Source organism: Papaver somniferum, chromosome 10 (genome assembly GCF_003573695.1).
Source record: "Papaver somniferum cultivar HN1 chromosome 10, ASM357369v1, whole genome shotgun sequence".
NCBI lineage: Eukaryota > Viridiplantae > Streptophyta > Magnoliopsida > Ranunculales > Papaveraceae > Papaver > Papaver somniferum.
In genome coordinates this window covers 72,934,162-72,951,456 of record NC_039367.1, presented here as the reverse complement: position 1 = coordinate 72,951,456, position 17,295 = coordinate 72,934,162, and the positions used below count along the sequence as shown (strand labels likewise).

General features: G+C 37.2%; 2 protein-coding genes across 7 annotated transcripts; one reads left to right on the top strand and one right to left on the bottom strand.

Annotated features, from left to right (window-relative positions):
* Positions 1-266: 266 nt before the first annotated feature.
* LOC113318301 (serine/arginine-rich-splicing factor SR34-like) lies at positions 267-4,410 on the bottom strand. 5 transcript variants are annotated; one of them, XR_003344414.1, is made up of 15 exons: positions 4,322-4,410; positions 4,021-4,111; positions 3,794-3,859; positions 3,623-3,697; positions 3,382-3,540; positions 3,201-3,258; positions 2,918-2,967; positions 2,742-2,798; positions 2,537-2,646; positions 2,249-2,359; positions 1,750-2,099; positions 1,134-1,450; positions 800-913; positions 617-727; positions 267-516 (listed from the first exon to the last, which is right to left on the bottom strand). XR_003344414.1 is itself a non-coding variant. In XM_026566448.1 (13 exons), exons 2-12 carry the CDS (start codon positions 4,105-4,107, stop codon positions 629-631), a joined length of 906 nt encoding a protein of 301 aa, XP_026422233.1. In that variant the 5' UTR covers positions 4,108-4,111; positions 4,322-4,410; the 3' UTR covers positions 267-516; positions 617-628. The 5 variants fall into 5 exon arrangements, 1 of the variants encoding a protein (XP_026422233.1); XR_003344415.1 differs by having other exon boundaries at positions 1,854-2,099; XR_003344412.1 differs by lacking the exon at positions 1,750-2,099.
* Positions 4,411-4,495: 85 nt separating this feature from the next.
* On the top strand, positions 4,496-7,649 carry LOC113318677 (chaperone protein dnaJ 49-like). Of its 2 annotated transcripts, XM_026566888.1 has the most exons (3): positions 4,496-4,606; positions 4,836-5,961; positions 7,226-7,649. In XM_026566888.1, the coding sequence occupies exon 2, from the start codon at positions 4,916-4,918 to the stop codon at positions 5,957-5,959; it is 1,044 nt and encodes a 347-aa protein (XP_026422673.1). In that variant the 5' UTR covers positions 4,496-4,606; positions 4,836-4,915; the 3' UTR covers positions 5,960-5,961; positions 7,226-7,649. The 2 variants fall into 2 exon arrangements, with proteins under 2 accessions (XP_026422673.1, XP_026422672.1); XM_026566887.1 differs by having other exon boundaries at positions 4,551-5,961.
* The last annotated feature ends 9,646 nt before the right edge of the window (positions 7,650-17,295 follow it).

Below are 17,295 nucleotides of genomic sequence, written 5' to 3'. Positions count from 1 at the left end.
TTATAACTTTTGTCCCTAAGACATTCCTTGCCATTAACTAGAAATTGGTTTGAAAGCGTATCTTCTCAACTTGTGCAAACTGGTTTGAAAGCATATCTTCTCTACTTGTGCCTGAATACAGATTGAAGCCATTTAACTAGAAATTGGTTTGAAAGCATATCTTGTGCTTGAATGGCTGCACTTTCTCAGGGGTACATCAGATCAAGTTTAAAAGTCCAGTGTCATGACCAGGTAAGTGTCTGAACTCTCAAGTTCCACATGATAAATATTACCAACAGAAAAGATTTGATAATTATGTTTGCAGTATTACATAAGACAGTGCAAAAATAAAAAAAAAAATAAAAAAAACTGGTTTAGTTCCATAAAATATTCCATAAAATAATTCAAACATAACTCTCAGATATCACAATCTAAAAAAGCAAAAACAAAATAGTCTATGCTACTCTCAATAAGAGTTTCCACTATTCATTCTGTGACTTCTCAGGTTCTTCAGTTGGTAATAATGATGCCCCAGACCTGTCAGACAGGAAAACAGTAGTCAATTTCCAGAAAGATTAAGCACATGGCACCTGTCAGACAGGAAAACTATATGTTTCCAGTTGGTATACTACCACACCTGATATTAGTTTTAGCTAGGGCTAAGGCTTCGACTCTTGCTCTTGATGGGACTCTTGCTACGACTGGGACTCCGCTTTTTAGGGCTTTTACTCACATGTTTGCCGCGAGGCTGCAAAATAATAAGTTTAGTAGAATAGGGGAGAGAAACATAGATATCAAAGCATTTGAAGTTTTTACTTACAGAGAGTACTGGCGACTTGGACCTCGAACGGGATCTGCAAAAAGTTCCAGAAACAACCCAATTCAATATCCACAACGTTTCCAAAACACCTTAGATCCAAAATCCTCGACGCCTCTTCCACGTCAGAGTACCAGATTCAAAAGCGAGAAAGGAGGAAACCCATAAAATTTCAGAACTATAAACAATATATAAGATCCAGCTATGCACTATTACTAAAAGAAATCTATGCTAAACATGTATGTCATTGATAATCAGATGATGACCCCCGTCAGGTGAAATGATCATCATATATTAAAGATTAAAAGATAGGAGATGGGAATCTTTCCACTTATACCATGGAGGTCCAAGGAATTCCTGGGCGCAATCCTATTAAGCCTGTGCAGATTCCAAGGAAAAAAAAGGAATTTGAACTCTATTCCTACAGCTGATTCGTGGTGCGTCCACATATCCAATTACTTAAGCCATCTCTAAAATACCATCATCTTTCATGTCCCACTTAAGCTTCAAGTTGCATTACATTAAAATTAATATGCCATTGAGGTTTCCCAAGCTGTCCACTAAACCACCACAAACAAAAGAGTTGCAGGCATTTTGCACCACATCCCATCAAGCCCCTAATGTGCAATCCCCAATCGCCGCATTAAGCCAAATCTAAAAAACAAACAAGCAATCTTCATAAACAAGGAATGATAACTGCCCAACCTGGTGAAGGTATCTCTTTCTCAAATACCCCTAAACCACTTTTTAAAAAGACTCATGTAGGCACATTTAATGAATACGAGAAACAAAATGGTATGGGAAGCCGTAACATCTAATATGAAGTATAAACATCTCACATCGAAGTGGTTTAGGCCAACACTAAAGGCCAACTCTATATTTGCTCTGCAGCTCTGGAATTTAAAAAAAAATAAAAAAAAAAATGCAGGGACCTGTAAATTTTCAGGATTTACCTAAGACTGCTTATAGAGGTCATTATCCTTGAATCAACCCAAAAACCAATACTTGATATTCAGATTTGATGAATACAAGTCATCAGATAAAATGCAGGTATTACCAGTTGTTGGGTCCCCCTCCTTTGCACATTACTTTAATCGCCACTAGTAGCCATGATCTTAGTACATTGCCAAGCATAAAGGTGTACCAATGCTTAACCCAAACATTATGTAGGAAAGTTAAACTGAACTTTTGAGTGTTGACAATTCTATCTTGAACATTTATTCGCTGTATCTGCTCTTTGCTTTGTCAAACATATCATTTCAGGGTTCTACCTGAGTACCCAGCATTTCAACTTGCTGAGACTCTGGGCACCAAGACATAGGGTTCAGTAATGAAATACTTCACATACATGATTCTCTAATAAATTACCCATTTCAGGTCCGAATTAGTTTGTACATTCAAGTAAACATAAAAATATATCAAGCAGACTTGGAAAACAAATGCAAGACTAACCTTGAGAGCGAGCGATGCTTTGATCCCGAGCGTGACCGTGAAGAAACAGATCTGGATCTAGATCTGGACCTAGATACAGATCGACGAGAAGATTTGGCCTTTGGAGATTTGCTACAGAAAAGTCAAGATATCTTATGGTCAATTAACAGCCAAAGGTAGCAAAATCAAGCTATTGTATGGTCAATTCCCAGCCAAAATTAAATGAAACAACAAACTCAAGCTATTGTATGGTCAATTCCCAGCCAAAATTAAATGAAACAAGCCTACAGACTAAGTAACATATTAAACCTTTTGCTCCTGCTTCGGCTTTTGCTGCGACTACGCTTGGGGCTTCTGCTCCTCGAGTCAGATCGGCTACGGCTCCTTGATAAGCTCCTCTTGGAATCATACTCCTTGACCTATAATGAGCAAACAAGATACAGAGTCACGCTGACTTTGCTCGACAATAAAGAAAAGTTAAACCAAGATTTTTGAAAGGAATAAGAAATCATACCCGAATGTAGGCTTTGGAGAAGGCATTTCTGAACTCAGAGTCATTGAGTTTTCTGATCTGCAGCCAGAGAAGAATGACTTATTAGTAAATTATAGAATAGCAACAGCGAGTGAATAATGAAGGTGCCACGAAATAACAATCAAAAACTTGTTAAAATTTCATTAGACTGTACTTACAGCATACTTCATGTCGTCATAGTTTGTGTAATCCACGATCCCAGTTGTGCCTATAAACAGCAAAAGACGATGTAAGAACCTTCTATTGTACCACTATTACCATTCGACAGAAGAGAAGCTATGAATACGCTACCAACTAAATAGACAAATGACATGAAAACAGAACAATTCCACTGCATCGAGCTACCAGGGAAAGAAAAAAAAACGATAGTCGCTACTTCTTTAACTCCTGTTTACAAAAAATAGAAACCAAAACTAGACAGGTAAAGCGGATTCAAGTTACCTCCACCCTCACGAAACACTTGGGAGAAACAGACATCCCCTGCTCGGCGCATATGATCCTACTCATAAAGAACATAAAAGTCAGACAAAAGACAAATTAAAGAGAAGAACAAAACCAATGGAAGAAAATAAACATGCCAAAAAAAAAGAGATAAGAACAATAGAAGATATGATCAACTGACCTTCAAATCTTGCCATGAAGCAGAAGAAGGTAATCCAGATACCAAGACACGGTAATCTGAGTGCCTAGATACACCTCCGCGACCACCCCCACCACCATTATAACTGCTACGCCTATCCACTGACGATGCTTGTCCTCGTCCACCATGTGCAAGCTCCACCTATAAAAAACAAAGACAATTAAATATAACAAAAGGAAAATCAAGTAAAACACATTATAATTCAAAATCAATCACAACTAACCCTCAATCGGTGACCATCAAAGTTGTATCCATCGCGACCACGGATAGCATCTTCAGCATCACGAGCATCTTCAAACTATAACATCCAAAAGTAAGTAACCTTTCAAATAAGTTAAAACTTCACAACAAAAGACCATAATCATCATGAACTCAACATCAAATTACAAATTACCTCAACAAAAGCATAACCTGGAGGTCTTGGTGGAACCTTCAAATCGATTTCAACAATGGGTCCATACTGCAATGACAAAAGTTCACAAAAATCAAAATAAATCAATTAGCAAATACAATGCTTGAAACGTAACACAAAACCCTGATAAACATAGTACAAATTATACGATTACTACGTAAGCTTTCAAAAAAAAAAAAAAAAAGACTAAACCCTAAACAATTTTTTACCTTGTAAAATAAATCATCAACTTCTCTTTCACGAATATCACCAGGTAAGTTACCAACGTAAAGGGTTCGACTTGCACGGCTACTCATCTTCCTGTCATCATTAATAGCACGATTAGAAATTTAGAATCTAAAAAAAAATTGTTCCGAAAGAGAAAAAAGAACGAGAAAAATAAAACCTAATTTTTGAAAAATTGAAACAATTACTGACCATCAAACGTTAAAAAAACATAGAAATCAATTACAAAAAGAAACGAATTTAGAGATCGAGAAAAGGAAAGATTTAGGGTTCGGAGAAACTTACGTCGAATTTTAGGGAGAGACTGAGGAAGAAAGAGATACTTTTGCAATGGGAGGGAAGAGAATAATAGGGTTAAGTAGAAAAGGATACTGGGCAAAACTGTAATTAAAGACGAAATACAGGGGAAACAGTTTTCTGTACATTTTATTGGGCCTATGTTTTAAGTCCATTAACAAGATAGATAGTTTGCAAGCCCGCCAAACTCTCTAAGTTCAGTAAAATGGAGAAAAGGAGACTTTCAGATATTTGGGGTTGATCAGGGTTCGTGGAAGTCACATATCTCTCCTTGTAAGTATTTCCCAGACCTTAATCTCGATTGTTTGTTTCAAGGGTGATTTCATGATTTTCAGATCAATCTTAAGAATAGATACGATTATGGATCCCCTAGCTTTAAGTAGAATTTTTGATGAAATTATGCTGTATTAAGTAGTGATTTCAACTGAGAATTAAGCTCGATATAGATTCGTTAGAATACTCTAATTAAATTTTTCTGGATTCTGATTTACTGGTTGATTAGGATCTACAGATTAGGTTATCAGATCAGAAGAAAAAAAAAAAAAAATCTCGACATTTTGAGGTGGGAAAGTGAATTTAGTCATGGAAGGTAATAAAGATGAAGCAATTAGATGTATTCAGATAGCTGAATCAGCTATTGCATCTGGAGATAAACAACGAGCATTGAAATTCATTAAGATTGCACAACGTCTGAATAAAGATATATCTGTTGATGGTTTACTAGCCATATGCGAAACTCTAGATTCAAAATCATCAACATCTCAAGATAATAAGGGTAAAACTGGAGGTCAGACTTCAAGAGAGTCTGCCTCGAGTAATGGTAATTTGGAACGAACTTATACTGAAGAACACGTTAAGATGATTCGTGAAATTAGGAGAAATAAAGATTACTACGCGATACTCGGTGTGGAAAAGAGTAGTTCAGTCGAAGAGATACGAAGGGCGTATAAGAAATTGTCTTTGAAAGTTCATCCCGATAAGAATCAAGCTCCAGGTTCGGAAGAAGCATTTAAGAAAGTCTGTAAGGCATTTAAGTGTTTGAGTGAAGATGATTCGAGAAGGCAGTATGATCAGGTTGGTTTGGTGGATGAATTCGAGCATAATCAGCAGCATAATGTTAGGAGGAGAACTAGAAGACATACGAATGATATGTTTCATGATGAATTCGATCCAGATGAGATATTTAGATCATTTTTTGGTCAAGCAGAGATGTTTCGCACTGCTCATGTGTACAGGACTAGAGGACCAACTAGTCAACGACGAGAACATGTTCAGGAAGGAGGTTTTAATTTTATGATTCTTCTTCAGCTATTGCCGTTCTTGATTATATTCTTGCTTGCATATCTGCCTTTCATCGAGCCGGATTACTCATTGCAGAAGAATTACACGTACCAGATACCAAAGGTGACAGAGAATTATGGTATTGAATATTTTGTTAAATCATCTGATTTTGATCACTCTTACCCTGCGGGAAGTCCTAATAGAGAAAAACTTGAGGATACGGTGGAGAGAGAGTACAAAAATATACTTTCACGTTATTGCCATGTAGAACTTCAAAGGCGTCAATGGAACAGAAATTATCCCACACCTCACTGTGACAAGCTACAAAATCTCGAAGTTTCGTGAAGGTTAGTGAATTAGTTATTCTGCTCATTTTTGCTAATTTCTGTAATCTAGGTCTATATCTTTGATAGTCGATTGTCATGATAATCCAATCATGTGCAGTTATATTTGAAGAATAAAAGTTTTTTTTTTTTGTCAGAACCAGAGTTTTTCTCCCATTTTCCTTTTTCAGATCAGTACATGAATGCTGCTCAGTTGTCCCATGACCATTCAGTGATTTTTTTTTTCTCGTGTTACTTCAGTACTATTTTTTGGATCTCAAGATTGGCTTGGAATGTTTCATGTCTTGTTAACTTGATAGTTTGTAGTTGGTACTACTCTTGTGAAATGTAAATAGACTAATGACTTCGGATAGCCATGGTTTCAGATTAGTAGCGTGTAATTTGTGACCTATTAAGGCTTCTAGTAAATGAAACTTTTTATGTTCCCATAGCACAAATGGTTTAGGAGGCAAATAACATGAAAGGAAACTTTTTGATGATTACAATTGCTGATATTAGCTAGCAAATTTTCTGTTTCTGCTCTATACTTTATAATGGGTTTTCATGACTGAGGAAATATGTTATTTTTTCCTCCAAAACTTCAGACTTTTTTCCATTCTGCGGCCCTCTCAAAAACTCACAGTATGTTGGTATTTTTCAGTTGTCCTATGATTTGGCTCTCAAAGATTGGCTTGAATGGTTCACTGTTTTCTCATTAGTTGATAGTTGTAGATTTTTCTCATTTATAGTAGGACTGGTTTGGCTCTAAAAGATTGGCTTGAAAGTTTCACTGTTTTGTTAATTTGATAATTGCTAGTTGCTACTGTGATTTTCAATAACTTCCCCGTAATAGTTACTGTAAAAGAGCATATGGGTTCGACCTGCCTTAGTTTCAAACTAGTATAGTTGAACTAATTAGCAGAAGCTAACTCATGATTAATCATCAATGACAAGCTTCTTTCCTTGGGCTGCTATAACTGTTTATCTTGTTATGCTTAAGTAGTGTAGTGTAGGAGGCAAACTACATTGTAGGCAAGTTTGTACAAGATTAAAGGTTTACATCTTAAATTTGACCTTCCCTCAAAAGAAAAAAGGAAAAAAAATCTTAATCTTGACCTTCCCTCAAACTATAAAAATAAAATAAAATCTTAATCTTGACCTACAGGTGTCCATCGGGTTACCTCTTTCAGTTGGTATGACATTGTAGACACAATTCTGACATCGTTAATGTTTGGGGGGTAATTTATTATGCTGACAAATTCTGTTCTTGTCTTTGAACTTCTTGCAGAGGTTATAAATGACTAGAAGTAGCAAATGAACGAGTACTTTTTTGTTAGCAGACAGAAGGATATTCAGGAGTATTCTAGATAAAAGCAGATACATCTTCACTTTGTGGTTTCTCCATTGGAGTAACTAACTCACCTCGTAAATCAGGGAACTACTATTACATATTTTCCCAACTGCCTTCAGTGATGATCCAAAGTTGTAGCCATGCATCCCTTGTCATCCCAGAAACACTTAGCATTTTGTATGTCATGGAAAGGAAAAGCTTCTAGCCTGCCGCCGCATCTGGAAAAACAAATTATCATTTGAATGATCAGGTTATTTTCATGTATGAAAGAAAAAACGTGGAATATATTCTTTTTTTATTGGCTTCTTTTTGTATTTTTAGTAAAGGATGCTTCGTAGCAAATTCATGAAAATCTTGAACAGTTTTGCTTTGCAGCCACAAACAAAAACAAACATCCATATTTCAATTTGGATTGCAGACGGTGATTCTGATAGCCATGTTTATATTCGTTACGTAGGTGTTTTAAAATGCTTTATAACGATATAAAGTTTACGAAAAAGCGTGGTATAATTTAAGAGATAAATTATTTCTAAGTTTTACTAGTTATTATCCATAAAGCTATAATTGTAACAAAAATACTTAAACATACTCCCCTTTTCTCCTTGCCTCAATAATTATGCAAACTACAAATAACTCAATTAATTTGGGACGGAGGGAGTATTATTTAAGTTTGAATTCAACATGTTTCTGTTTAGTGTTGTGTTATTCTGTGTAAACATGAGTATTAGTCTATAACTCTGTATCTTCCTAGTTGAAGATTTTTTCACGTAAAGAATAATAGGAAGGTTTCTAGGAATTTGTTGCAATATGCCTTGAAGAGTTCAGCTGGGCGTGCTTGACTATTTTGGCCCTACAACTACTTAAGAATCCCCTTTCCATTTGTCTGACTAGTATTCTAGGTAACAAGAAATATATAAGGAAATCAGTTTTCCTTTGCGATAGAGACTATTCAGGCTTGTACTGTACCTAAACCATAATTTTGCGTCTGACTCCTTCAGACATTCTGGAGAGGCTTGGAAGGTGTGCACATATCTTGTGGGGTCGGCACCTTGTATGATGAGAACTTGTTTAATTCCTTGTGCCAATCAGATTTCTCTTTATTAGAGAAAATACATACTTTTGAAACTAAGGGTGTTTTCGTCAAAAAAATACTATGAGCTTGATTTTTCTTTTGCATGAGAGAGATATGGAGCTTCCCTAGGCATAGCCACGTCTTTAAAGAGAGATTGGCGCGTTTCTGGTTCTGCTTTTCGAAATCATGAACTCGAATTTCTCGTTTTGAGTTAGATTCTCTTTATTTTCTCTGAAATTCTGCCTCTTTGAATTCTGTTTCAATCTCGTTCCTCTTTGAACACTTAGAGAACTTAATAATCACGTGTATAAGGCCTTTGGAATGTCTTGGTCGGTCTCTGGATGTATTAGGGCGTTCTTCTTTGAAAATACTCAAAATTGTGAAATAAGGGTAATTCGGTCAAAGTCCCTTATGAGCTCGTTCTTTCTTAATAGTGATGAGACAAAAAAAAGGTTTGAAAGAGGTGTAGATAATCTTCCAAGAGAATGGGGAGAGGCTCGGCTCCCGTTATAATAAGAAAAATCCAATTTTCATTCATCTTTCCAGAATTAGGGTTATTTCGTCAAAACCCTAATTCTCTTTTAATTTTTTTCTCTTCCAAAAAATTTCGAGAGAATATGTGACGTCCAAATACTCTATATAACCATTCTTGCTCGTGTGAGGGGCTTGGCTATTTCCTTTTTGGATAAATCCCTTTCTTTGTCGAACTCTTGAAATTAGGGCTTTCGGTCAAAACCCTAATTTCCTTTTCAAATTTCTTTTCTGAAAATTATGAGGGAATGGATGACATCACATTGGTCTTGGCGACGGCTTGGAGGAATTTTTTGAAGGAGGAAAAACCTAGGTTTCCTTATCTGAGCCAAATTGCCTTAATTTCCTCTTTTTGGTCTAATTCCTTTTCCTTTTGCTTGAGAGATCCCCTTTTGAGATAAGATTGAAAAGATAACTATTTTTCACTTCCTTTAGGCGTGTACTAGTTATGGAGATCGGTCCATTCTTCTTTGACAAATCCTATTCGTACCGAGATTCTTTTTTTGAGCCGAACTCTTCAGTTTTTTCCTGAAACTCCTTTATTTGCTTGACTTGAACTCTAGTTGGAAAACCATGTGTATGGGTCTGACATGAGTGGATAAGAACTTGGTCATATTTCTTCAAACATCTCTGATGCATACTTCTTCGAACATCTAATCAATAGAAGTAGTCATATTTGTCAAGGATTCTCTTCGTTTAGGTGTTCGTCATAAAATTTCAGATTTGAGACACTTAGGTAGAATGGATGTAAAATATTTATACGGACTCCGATTTGAGTCCCCAGACCCAAATTTGAAAGAAAATATGATGTGCTTTAAAAATAAAAAGGAATGACTCGATTCCGAGTTCGTTTGGTCAATCAAATCCATGCATACTTTTGACTTCAGAAATCTCGTATAAAAATTTCAGGAGTTTTCAGATTGCACTTACTTCGATGTTGGGACCAAATCTTCTAGCTCATTTTTCCGTTTGAGGCACCCTTTTGGTATGTTATTAGGAAGACATAGAGGAACACATTTGCTTCAGAAAGTACCCCGAAATTCCTTATGAATTGTCATCAGTTTTCAAGTCTTTGCGCTGCAATGTTCATCAATCTGAATTACCAAAGGAACCCTTGTTTCAGTTGGATTTTTAAAGCGTTCTCTTGCTTCAAGCACAACCCGTTAGAGTATTATGACTTCACTACCCTTACTTAGATTGGTTTAGGTCGTGAATTTTGTATTCTTAGGCCAGAGACACATCTGTGTTATGATTATTCATTTTTACTCTTTGGTTTCCAGAAAACGTATTTTGCTTGATCCCATGTTAAAGTGTGGACCCAAACAAATCCATGAGTATCTCATGAGATGTGAGATGGATTTCTTGATAAGTACAGAACTTTAGGCATGAGGGTATGCTTGAAGGGATTAGGAGAGGACAAGGCTTGAAGGGATTGTAGGAGGACAAGGTTTTAGGGCTAAAGGCCAGTCCTCATGTAAATCAAACCCTAGTCCTGTGTTGTTGCTCCCTTGATTTTAACTTATGTAATTTGAACTTTGCAGCCTTATCTGATCTTCTCTTCTTCTTTTTTTGTAGAGTATTCTTTATGGTGAGAATGAGTTAGATCTTGGTGGAATGCAGATGAGGCGGGCTTCAGCAATTTCAAAGGGATTTCAGAAAGAGATTCGGGTGCAGAGACAACTGACCGGCATGAGGTTAATTCACAAAACCCATGTCTTGACTTCGGATGAGACACTTACCGATGGATTATATCATGAGAATGATAACTCTGAACGGTATTGCTTCTGATAATTTTGTAAACCTAAGAAACTTGGTGACAACCCGTGAGAATCTTTGCTTTCAATGTGAGGTGGTTGCGAGAGTGGCTCAATTCTGTCAGGATCCGTCGGGGTGAGTTGAGTTTAGGTCCTCGTATTTTAGAGAGTTTTAAATCTGGAATGAAGCATGGTAAATGAAGAGTTGGAACATGCTAAGAAGGTGGCCCGAGATGCAGAGGCCAAAGTGAAGCAGCTGAACATGAAGCAAGAGATTTTCTTTAGGGGCATATGTTCTTTAGGGTTGATTTTTTCATTTTCTGGACCTTTTCCATATGCATCTGTTAAAGGAAGAAGACCCTCATGAGTTCTTAATTTGTGCAAACCCTAGATGGCTCTGTTGCATATGCGAGTAGGTGAAAACCCTAAGTAAAATTCGAAATAGGAATTCCTTCCTTGAGCGATCTTCACTCCAGAGGTTGTAGAAACTTCGTTTGACGTCCGATTTCAGTGGTTGACCCCAACTATCAAATAGAAAAGACATTTCTTTCATATATTATAGAGAAAAATTAAGATCTGGAGATTTTTCAGGTGATAAGTCCACGCGAAGTTGAACTCGGAAATATATGGTTTTACAACAACTATATATTCCTTCAAGTGTTTTGATGATATCTCTTGGACCATACTTCGAAATTTCATTCGCTTTTAACACGTGGTCAGAGAGGCATAGATAAATATTTTTTATCAAGGGCGTGCTGTTGAATTCTCTACCCATTTGTCTCAGTTCGTCGAGTTATGTGACTAAAGTATGAATGATCATGCCTCCAATGGAAGTTTAAGTTTGATAGAATTCCCCAAGTGGCTCACGGATACGACATTCACCCGGTACGACAATCTGAAACCAGGAAGCGTAGACTCCTGGTCGGCCATGTCCGTTCTTTTTCTCAAAATTTGTATTCAGCCAAGAGGAAGATTACTTCGATAGACCTAAGTAGATGCACCCAACGGGTAAGAGAAGAGAAAGGAGAGTACATCACCCGGTTCCGACATTTCGCACTGGATTGTCATGAGGACATCAAGAAAGAAGCGTTGGTGGAGATCTGCATATGCAGAATGACGCCCTCCTTTAAGAGAAATTTAGTTAATTTCAGGTTTCAAATATTTTTTGAGTTGGAGGAATACACAGTTAATACAACATGAATGGATCCACATTACACGCGTGCAAATAACAACTCGGACGGATGGAACGTATCAGCACCCAAAAATTTTGGTGGTAACCAGGGGACATCAGGGGACAAAAGCGAGATTTCGTTCATCCGTCTCCCTTTCCATGCAGTTGGGAGTAAATCATCGGACTACTGGAGCAGTGGATAGCAAATAAGGAATTGAATTACCACCAACGGTAGTAGACGTTAACAAAATGGATAAGAACGCTGCTAAATACTGTCACTATCATCAACATCTAGGTCACCCAACAATGGAATGTTTCGCCATCAGAAGTATTTTCAACCGGAAGTGTACAGCCGGAGAAATCGAAATAGTCAACTAATCGATCGAGCACGACCCCCTCCCCCGACACTAAATTTCAGAAGACTGTAACGTCAGCGAAAGAATCAAAATGGGAAATCCTAGTTGAGTGACAGTACAACAGATTCTCGTGTAACCAGTTTACAAAAAGAAAATAAAGGCGCATTCATGCATAATAAGATTAGGCTCTGCTTCTTCATTTTTTTTTTTAAAAAAAAAAACTCTCTTACAAAGCTACAGGTTGCTCCGAGCATCTGGTAGGCAATACAAATATACAAGGCTTCGAGTTGCTCTGCGCATCCAGTCGGCTAACATACAAATCTACAAAAGGCTACGAGTTGATTTGTGATGAGTGCTAAAAAGTGCATATTTCTATATATTTTCTTGGCATTTAACTCATCTTTTGTGCATTAATTCTACATTTTATCCCATATTCTGTATTTTCATTGTTTTCAAGAATAAATATTTTTATTAATTAATTTTTTATTTTTAGGTACTAAATAAAGCTTGGATGAATTACGGAGCAAAAAGAGCAGAAAAGTGGTGGAAGCCAAGAGGAATCACACAAGGAAGCCGCGAAGAATGTTGTGCGCAAGACCAAAAGGCTAGAACTGGGCTTGAAGAGGAAGAATTGTTCTTAAAGAAGATATGGGCTTGGCATACCCAAGGCCCAAAACCCTCACCCAAACCCATTTCCAATATCCATACCCGCCTTCATATTCAGCCGTCAGATTGGATCATCTCAGCATCGTACGGTCGCTTCATCATAGTGCATCAAAATCTGAAGCTCCTGAAAAACACTATAACACCTAACTCCATCTTGAGCCGTCAGTTTCGTTGTACTTCCGCATCCAACGGTCGCTCCTCGCTTCCTTCCATCTCGTCGTTAGATCGATCCATCATCTCCACATCCCACGGCTCATCCTCGCTGTTCATCCAATTTGCTACAACCGCCCAACACCCGAGCACTAAATATCTATACCCAAACCAAACAACCCCCTTCTCTCTTCGTTCTTCTCTCCCTCACCTCCTCTGCAACCACCATTCCCACCACCTTCTCCTGCTGCCTCCACCAACTCGAGCAGAGCTCGAGAAATCAAATCATCACCACCATATACCACCAACCCATCACTACCCTATCTCTCTCTAACGTCTACCAATTCCTTTCACTGATTTCCCCTACTGCTAGGGTTTTGAAAATTGGGAACGATAATTGATGGACGTGGCAGAGAAAAATAGCTGAGGACGGAGAAAAGACAGCAAGCAGAGGAACAACGACGACATGGGTGTGATTTAATTAATCGAATTAGGTGAGTGGAACCCTAATTTTGTCACTGTTGAATTTGGGAATTTGGGGGAAAACATTGTAAACCCTAATTTGAATTCTGGGTATAAATAGAAGGTGTGGGTATGTGTTGTGGTTATGCCTGGACTATCCAGTGCACCACCAAGAGGACTGGACTAGCCAGTTCCTCAATTGTTCATGTTCTGTTTTTGTTTCACTTTCAAATTCAGTTTTATTTTCACATATTCATCATGTTTTAATTTATCACTTGCTAAGGTTGAGATGAAGCTTCCATGCTAATGCTAGTTGGTTAATGTGTAGACAATCTTCTTGTGTTCTGAAACTGTGTAGGACAGTTATAATTTAAGCATTTCATCACATTGCTCTCACGGTGTATGTCAAGCATACATTTTAGTTAGGATAACCCTGTGATTGATGGTGCTGCAGCTCATGATTAATGTTTATTGTTCAAACCTTAGACTAGTTGTGCTCTAATCAGACAGTTAGTGCTATGGAAGAACATTTTAGTTGTAATTAGATTATCCTTTAGGAAGGTTTAATCATCTAAGTGGCTTATCTGCGGGTAGTTGCAGTGTGAGAGCCCCAACTATCACAAGGTTTAGAATTCATCTTAGTGCCTTTAGCCTCCTTTCTAGTCCAACCCTTAGATGAACAGCCGGCTTTGAACCGCAACTGTCATCTAGTTATTCATAAAGCCTAGAAGCTGACTGATAACTAACAAGGGACAAGAACATAGCTGGAGGACCTGCCTTTGTTTCTTTATCACTGCCCTTGGCTCACAGCCTTGGTTTGTTTATCTTTGTTTCAATGTTTCTTATTCACTGCCACTGAATTTCACTTTCTTTGTTCTCTGTCACTGTTACCTCATTTCTTTAGTTATTGCCTTGTTAATTTAGATAACTAGCTTAAAAACTTCAACTATACACCCTAGTCTCTGTGGTTCGACCCTGCCTTGCACACTCACTACAACAGACCCTGTGCACTTGCAGGTATCATTTCTGTGATTCTTTTAGAGAGCCACCAAGTTTTTGGCGCCGTTGCCGGGGACTGGCGCTGTGTAGTTGAAAAAAAAAATTGCTCTTGCTTTTCTGTTTTCAACCTGCTGTAACTTAGTGTAACTTAGTGTAGATTAGTATAGCTGTAGTTTTGTATCTTAGTACCACCTGTAGTGTAACTTAGTGTAGCTTTAATGTTGCTGTTTTAGTGTAGCTGTAATTTTGTATCTTTAGCTGTAACTTAGTTTGCATCTTCATCTTCATATCTGCATCATTAACCTTGCATCTGCATATCTACATCTTTGCATCTGCATCAGCATATAGCATATTAGTCTGCCATTTGCATCTTAATTTGCATCAGCATCTGCATATTGCATCTCTGCATCTTCATTGCTGTTGTATCTACATTCCTAAAGCATATCTTGTTGTTGCATTTATCATATCCTGCTGTTGCTGCTTATTGCTGTTGCTGTTGTAAAACTGCATTGCTGCATCTTGACTTGCTAGAATAGCTTCATAGCCCCTCACTTGCTAGCATAGCTTCATAAGAACTGAAATTTGTCTATACTCTTCACTGTTTCTCACTTCTTCTCACTGCATTGCATGTGAGTTGTTGTTGCTGCTGAGTCTGTGCTGCTGCTGCTGAACTTCTCCTGGTCCTGCTGCTGATGCCTGAACTGAGCTGTGATGCTACTGCTGCTGCAACACTGCTGCTGCCAAAGCTAAGAGAAAGAAGAACTTTGGGCTAAAACCCAGTTCACTGGGTTTGTGTTTCTTTCACACTAAAACTCTGGGCTTGTAAGAATTTGTTTTGAAGCTGTTTAAACCCAACTGCAAATTTTGTTTCTGAACTGTGGGCTTGACCCAAACAAAAAATTGAAAAACATTTTTAAAGCCCAAGTGGGCCTCGTTCATTACTGGGCTTGGTTCACTGAACTGCTGAAACTTCTGGGCCGTAAATTTGTGTGGGTCGTGTACTCAAAAACTTTTTCCCTAAAAACCAAAAATTTTCTCTTTCCCATCAAAAACCAAATGTTTTTCATTCCCCACAAAAACCAAATGTTTTTCATTCCCCACAAAAACCAAATGTCTCCCGACAAAACCAAATTTTTCCCAAAAAGTCCAATCCCATCAAAACCAAATGTATGACAAATTTTTTGTATATAATCCAGTAGATAAAAAGAAAAAAAAACAAATTGTTTCTTTTGTACATATTTTGCTAATCCAATATGATCTCGGCTGACATATGTTGGATTCTAGCCTTGAATAACGGAGTTCTAATCTTGCTTTCGCCGTCAAATTGGGTAATCTCTTTCCTTTTTCTCTACTCAGCATGATCCTCTTCGTATGTTGTATTACAATTTTGTTCATCTTTTGAAACATTGAGGACAATGTTTAGTTTAGGTTTGGGGGTATGGTATAGATACCACGATCACATGCTATAATTGAAAACTGAACTCTTTCTTTTTTTTAAAAAAAAAAAATGAAAAAAATGAAAAAAATGAAAAAATCAAAATAAAAAATTGAAAAATTGAAAAAAAAAAAACATAAAAATGGAGCTCATTTACCTTGAAATGTTGACTCTTGTGCATGTATGTAAACATAAGGATTCTTAGTCTAGATATTTAGGCACCCCTGATTCTAGCACAATTCACATAGTGATAAGAAACTTGCACGCGCACGATCTACCAATACATGTATAGCCTCATCCTTGAGGTGTTCTATCGGAAGTCACGATTGCCAATCACTTTAGAATACTGAACGAAACTTGACTAACTTGTTCTTTGGTTGGTTGGGATAGAAGGTGGAGGTTACATTAAGAAAGACAACCATCGAATTTAACTGGATGCATCAAAAAGGGCTACCTCTTGCTAAGAGTCATGTAATTTTTTTGTTTCCTTTTGTATATGTACCAAAAGTGTTACCAAGTTAAAAAAAAAAAACGATGTATATATTCAGAAAAAAATAAAATAAAAAAATCAAGTATTTATCAATTCCATCCTCTCTTGTTCTAAAAATAAAAGAGAGTAGTCAATGTAAATAAGAGTCATGTAAAGAGTCATCTTTTGTGTTTTTGTGTTATAAGCAAGGAAGGGTGTATGCCATTGATGTACAACGCGAGTAATTGTGAAATACCTCAAACTCATTCACAATTCTCGTAAAGTCCGGACAGCTAGCTAGATTTCGACCTTGGTTCTTAGCCTGAGAAACTATCTCTTGGTGATTAGTAGTCATAACATCCGATCTTTCTTTACACATGTGTAGATACACTTTACACTCTTATCACATGTCTTTAGTTGTTATCAGTGCTAGGATTGTGCCTTAGTAGCTAGACCGACATATCCATTTTGTTGTGAGCTTAAACTGTCATGCACATGTCACATTTCATGGAATATGAGCTCATATATTGTCCTAGAACTTTGTAGGTACGTTCTAAGCAAACCTTCACGAGACTTCACTCGTCCACTAGGGACACTTAGTGGTTTAAAAGGCTTATTGCATTCGCTAAATGCAATCGAGAGACCAGCGACAGTGGTATAGGTAGGATTTCCTTAGTTTTGTTTTACTTGAGGACAAGTAAAATTCAGGTTTGGGGGTATTTGATGAGTGCTAAAAAGTGCATATTTCTATATATTTTTCTTGGCATTTAACTCATCTTTTGTGCATTAATTCTATATTTTATCCCATATTCTGTATTTTCATTGTTTTCAAGAATAAATATTTTTATTAATTAATTTTTTATTTTTAGGTACTAAATAAAGCTTGGATGAATTACGGAGCAAAAAGAGCAGAAAAGTGGTGGAAGCCAAGAGGAATCACAC

What these genes read in the sequence shown, in the direction of transcription:
- LOC113318301 (XM_026566448.1), bottom strand. Translation starts at nt 4,107, where the DNA reads ATGAGTAGCCGTGCAAGTCGAACCCTTTACGTTGGTAACTTACCTGGT. An exon ending in CAGGTTATGCTTTTGTTGAG is followed by an intron (nt 3,698 to 3,793) that starts GTAATTTGTAAT and finishes TGGATGTTATAG; the next exon opens with TTTGAAGATGCTCGTGATGC. An exon ending in AGTGTTTCGTGAGGGTGGAG is followed by an intron (nt 2,968 to 3,200) that starts GTAACTTGAATC and finishes TGCTGTTTATAG; the next exon opens with GCACAACTGGGATCGTGGAT.
- LOC113318677 (XM_026566888.1), top strand. Translation starts at nt 4,916, where the DNA reads ATGGAAGGTAATAAAGATGAAGCAATTAGATGTATTCAGATAGCTGAA.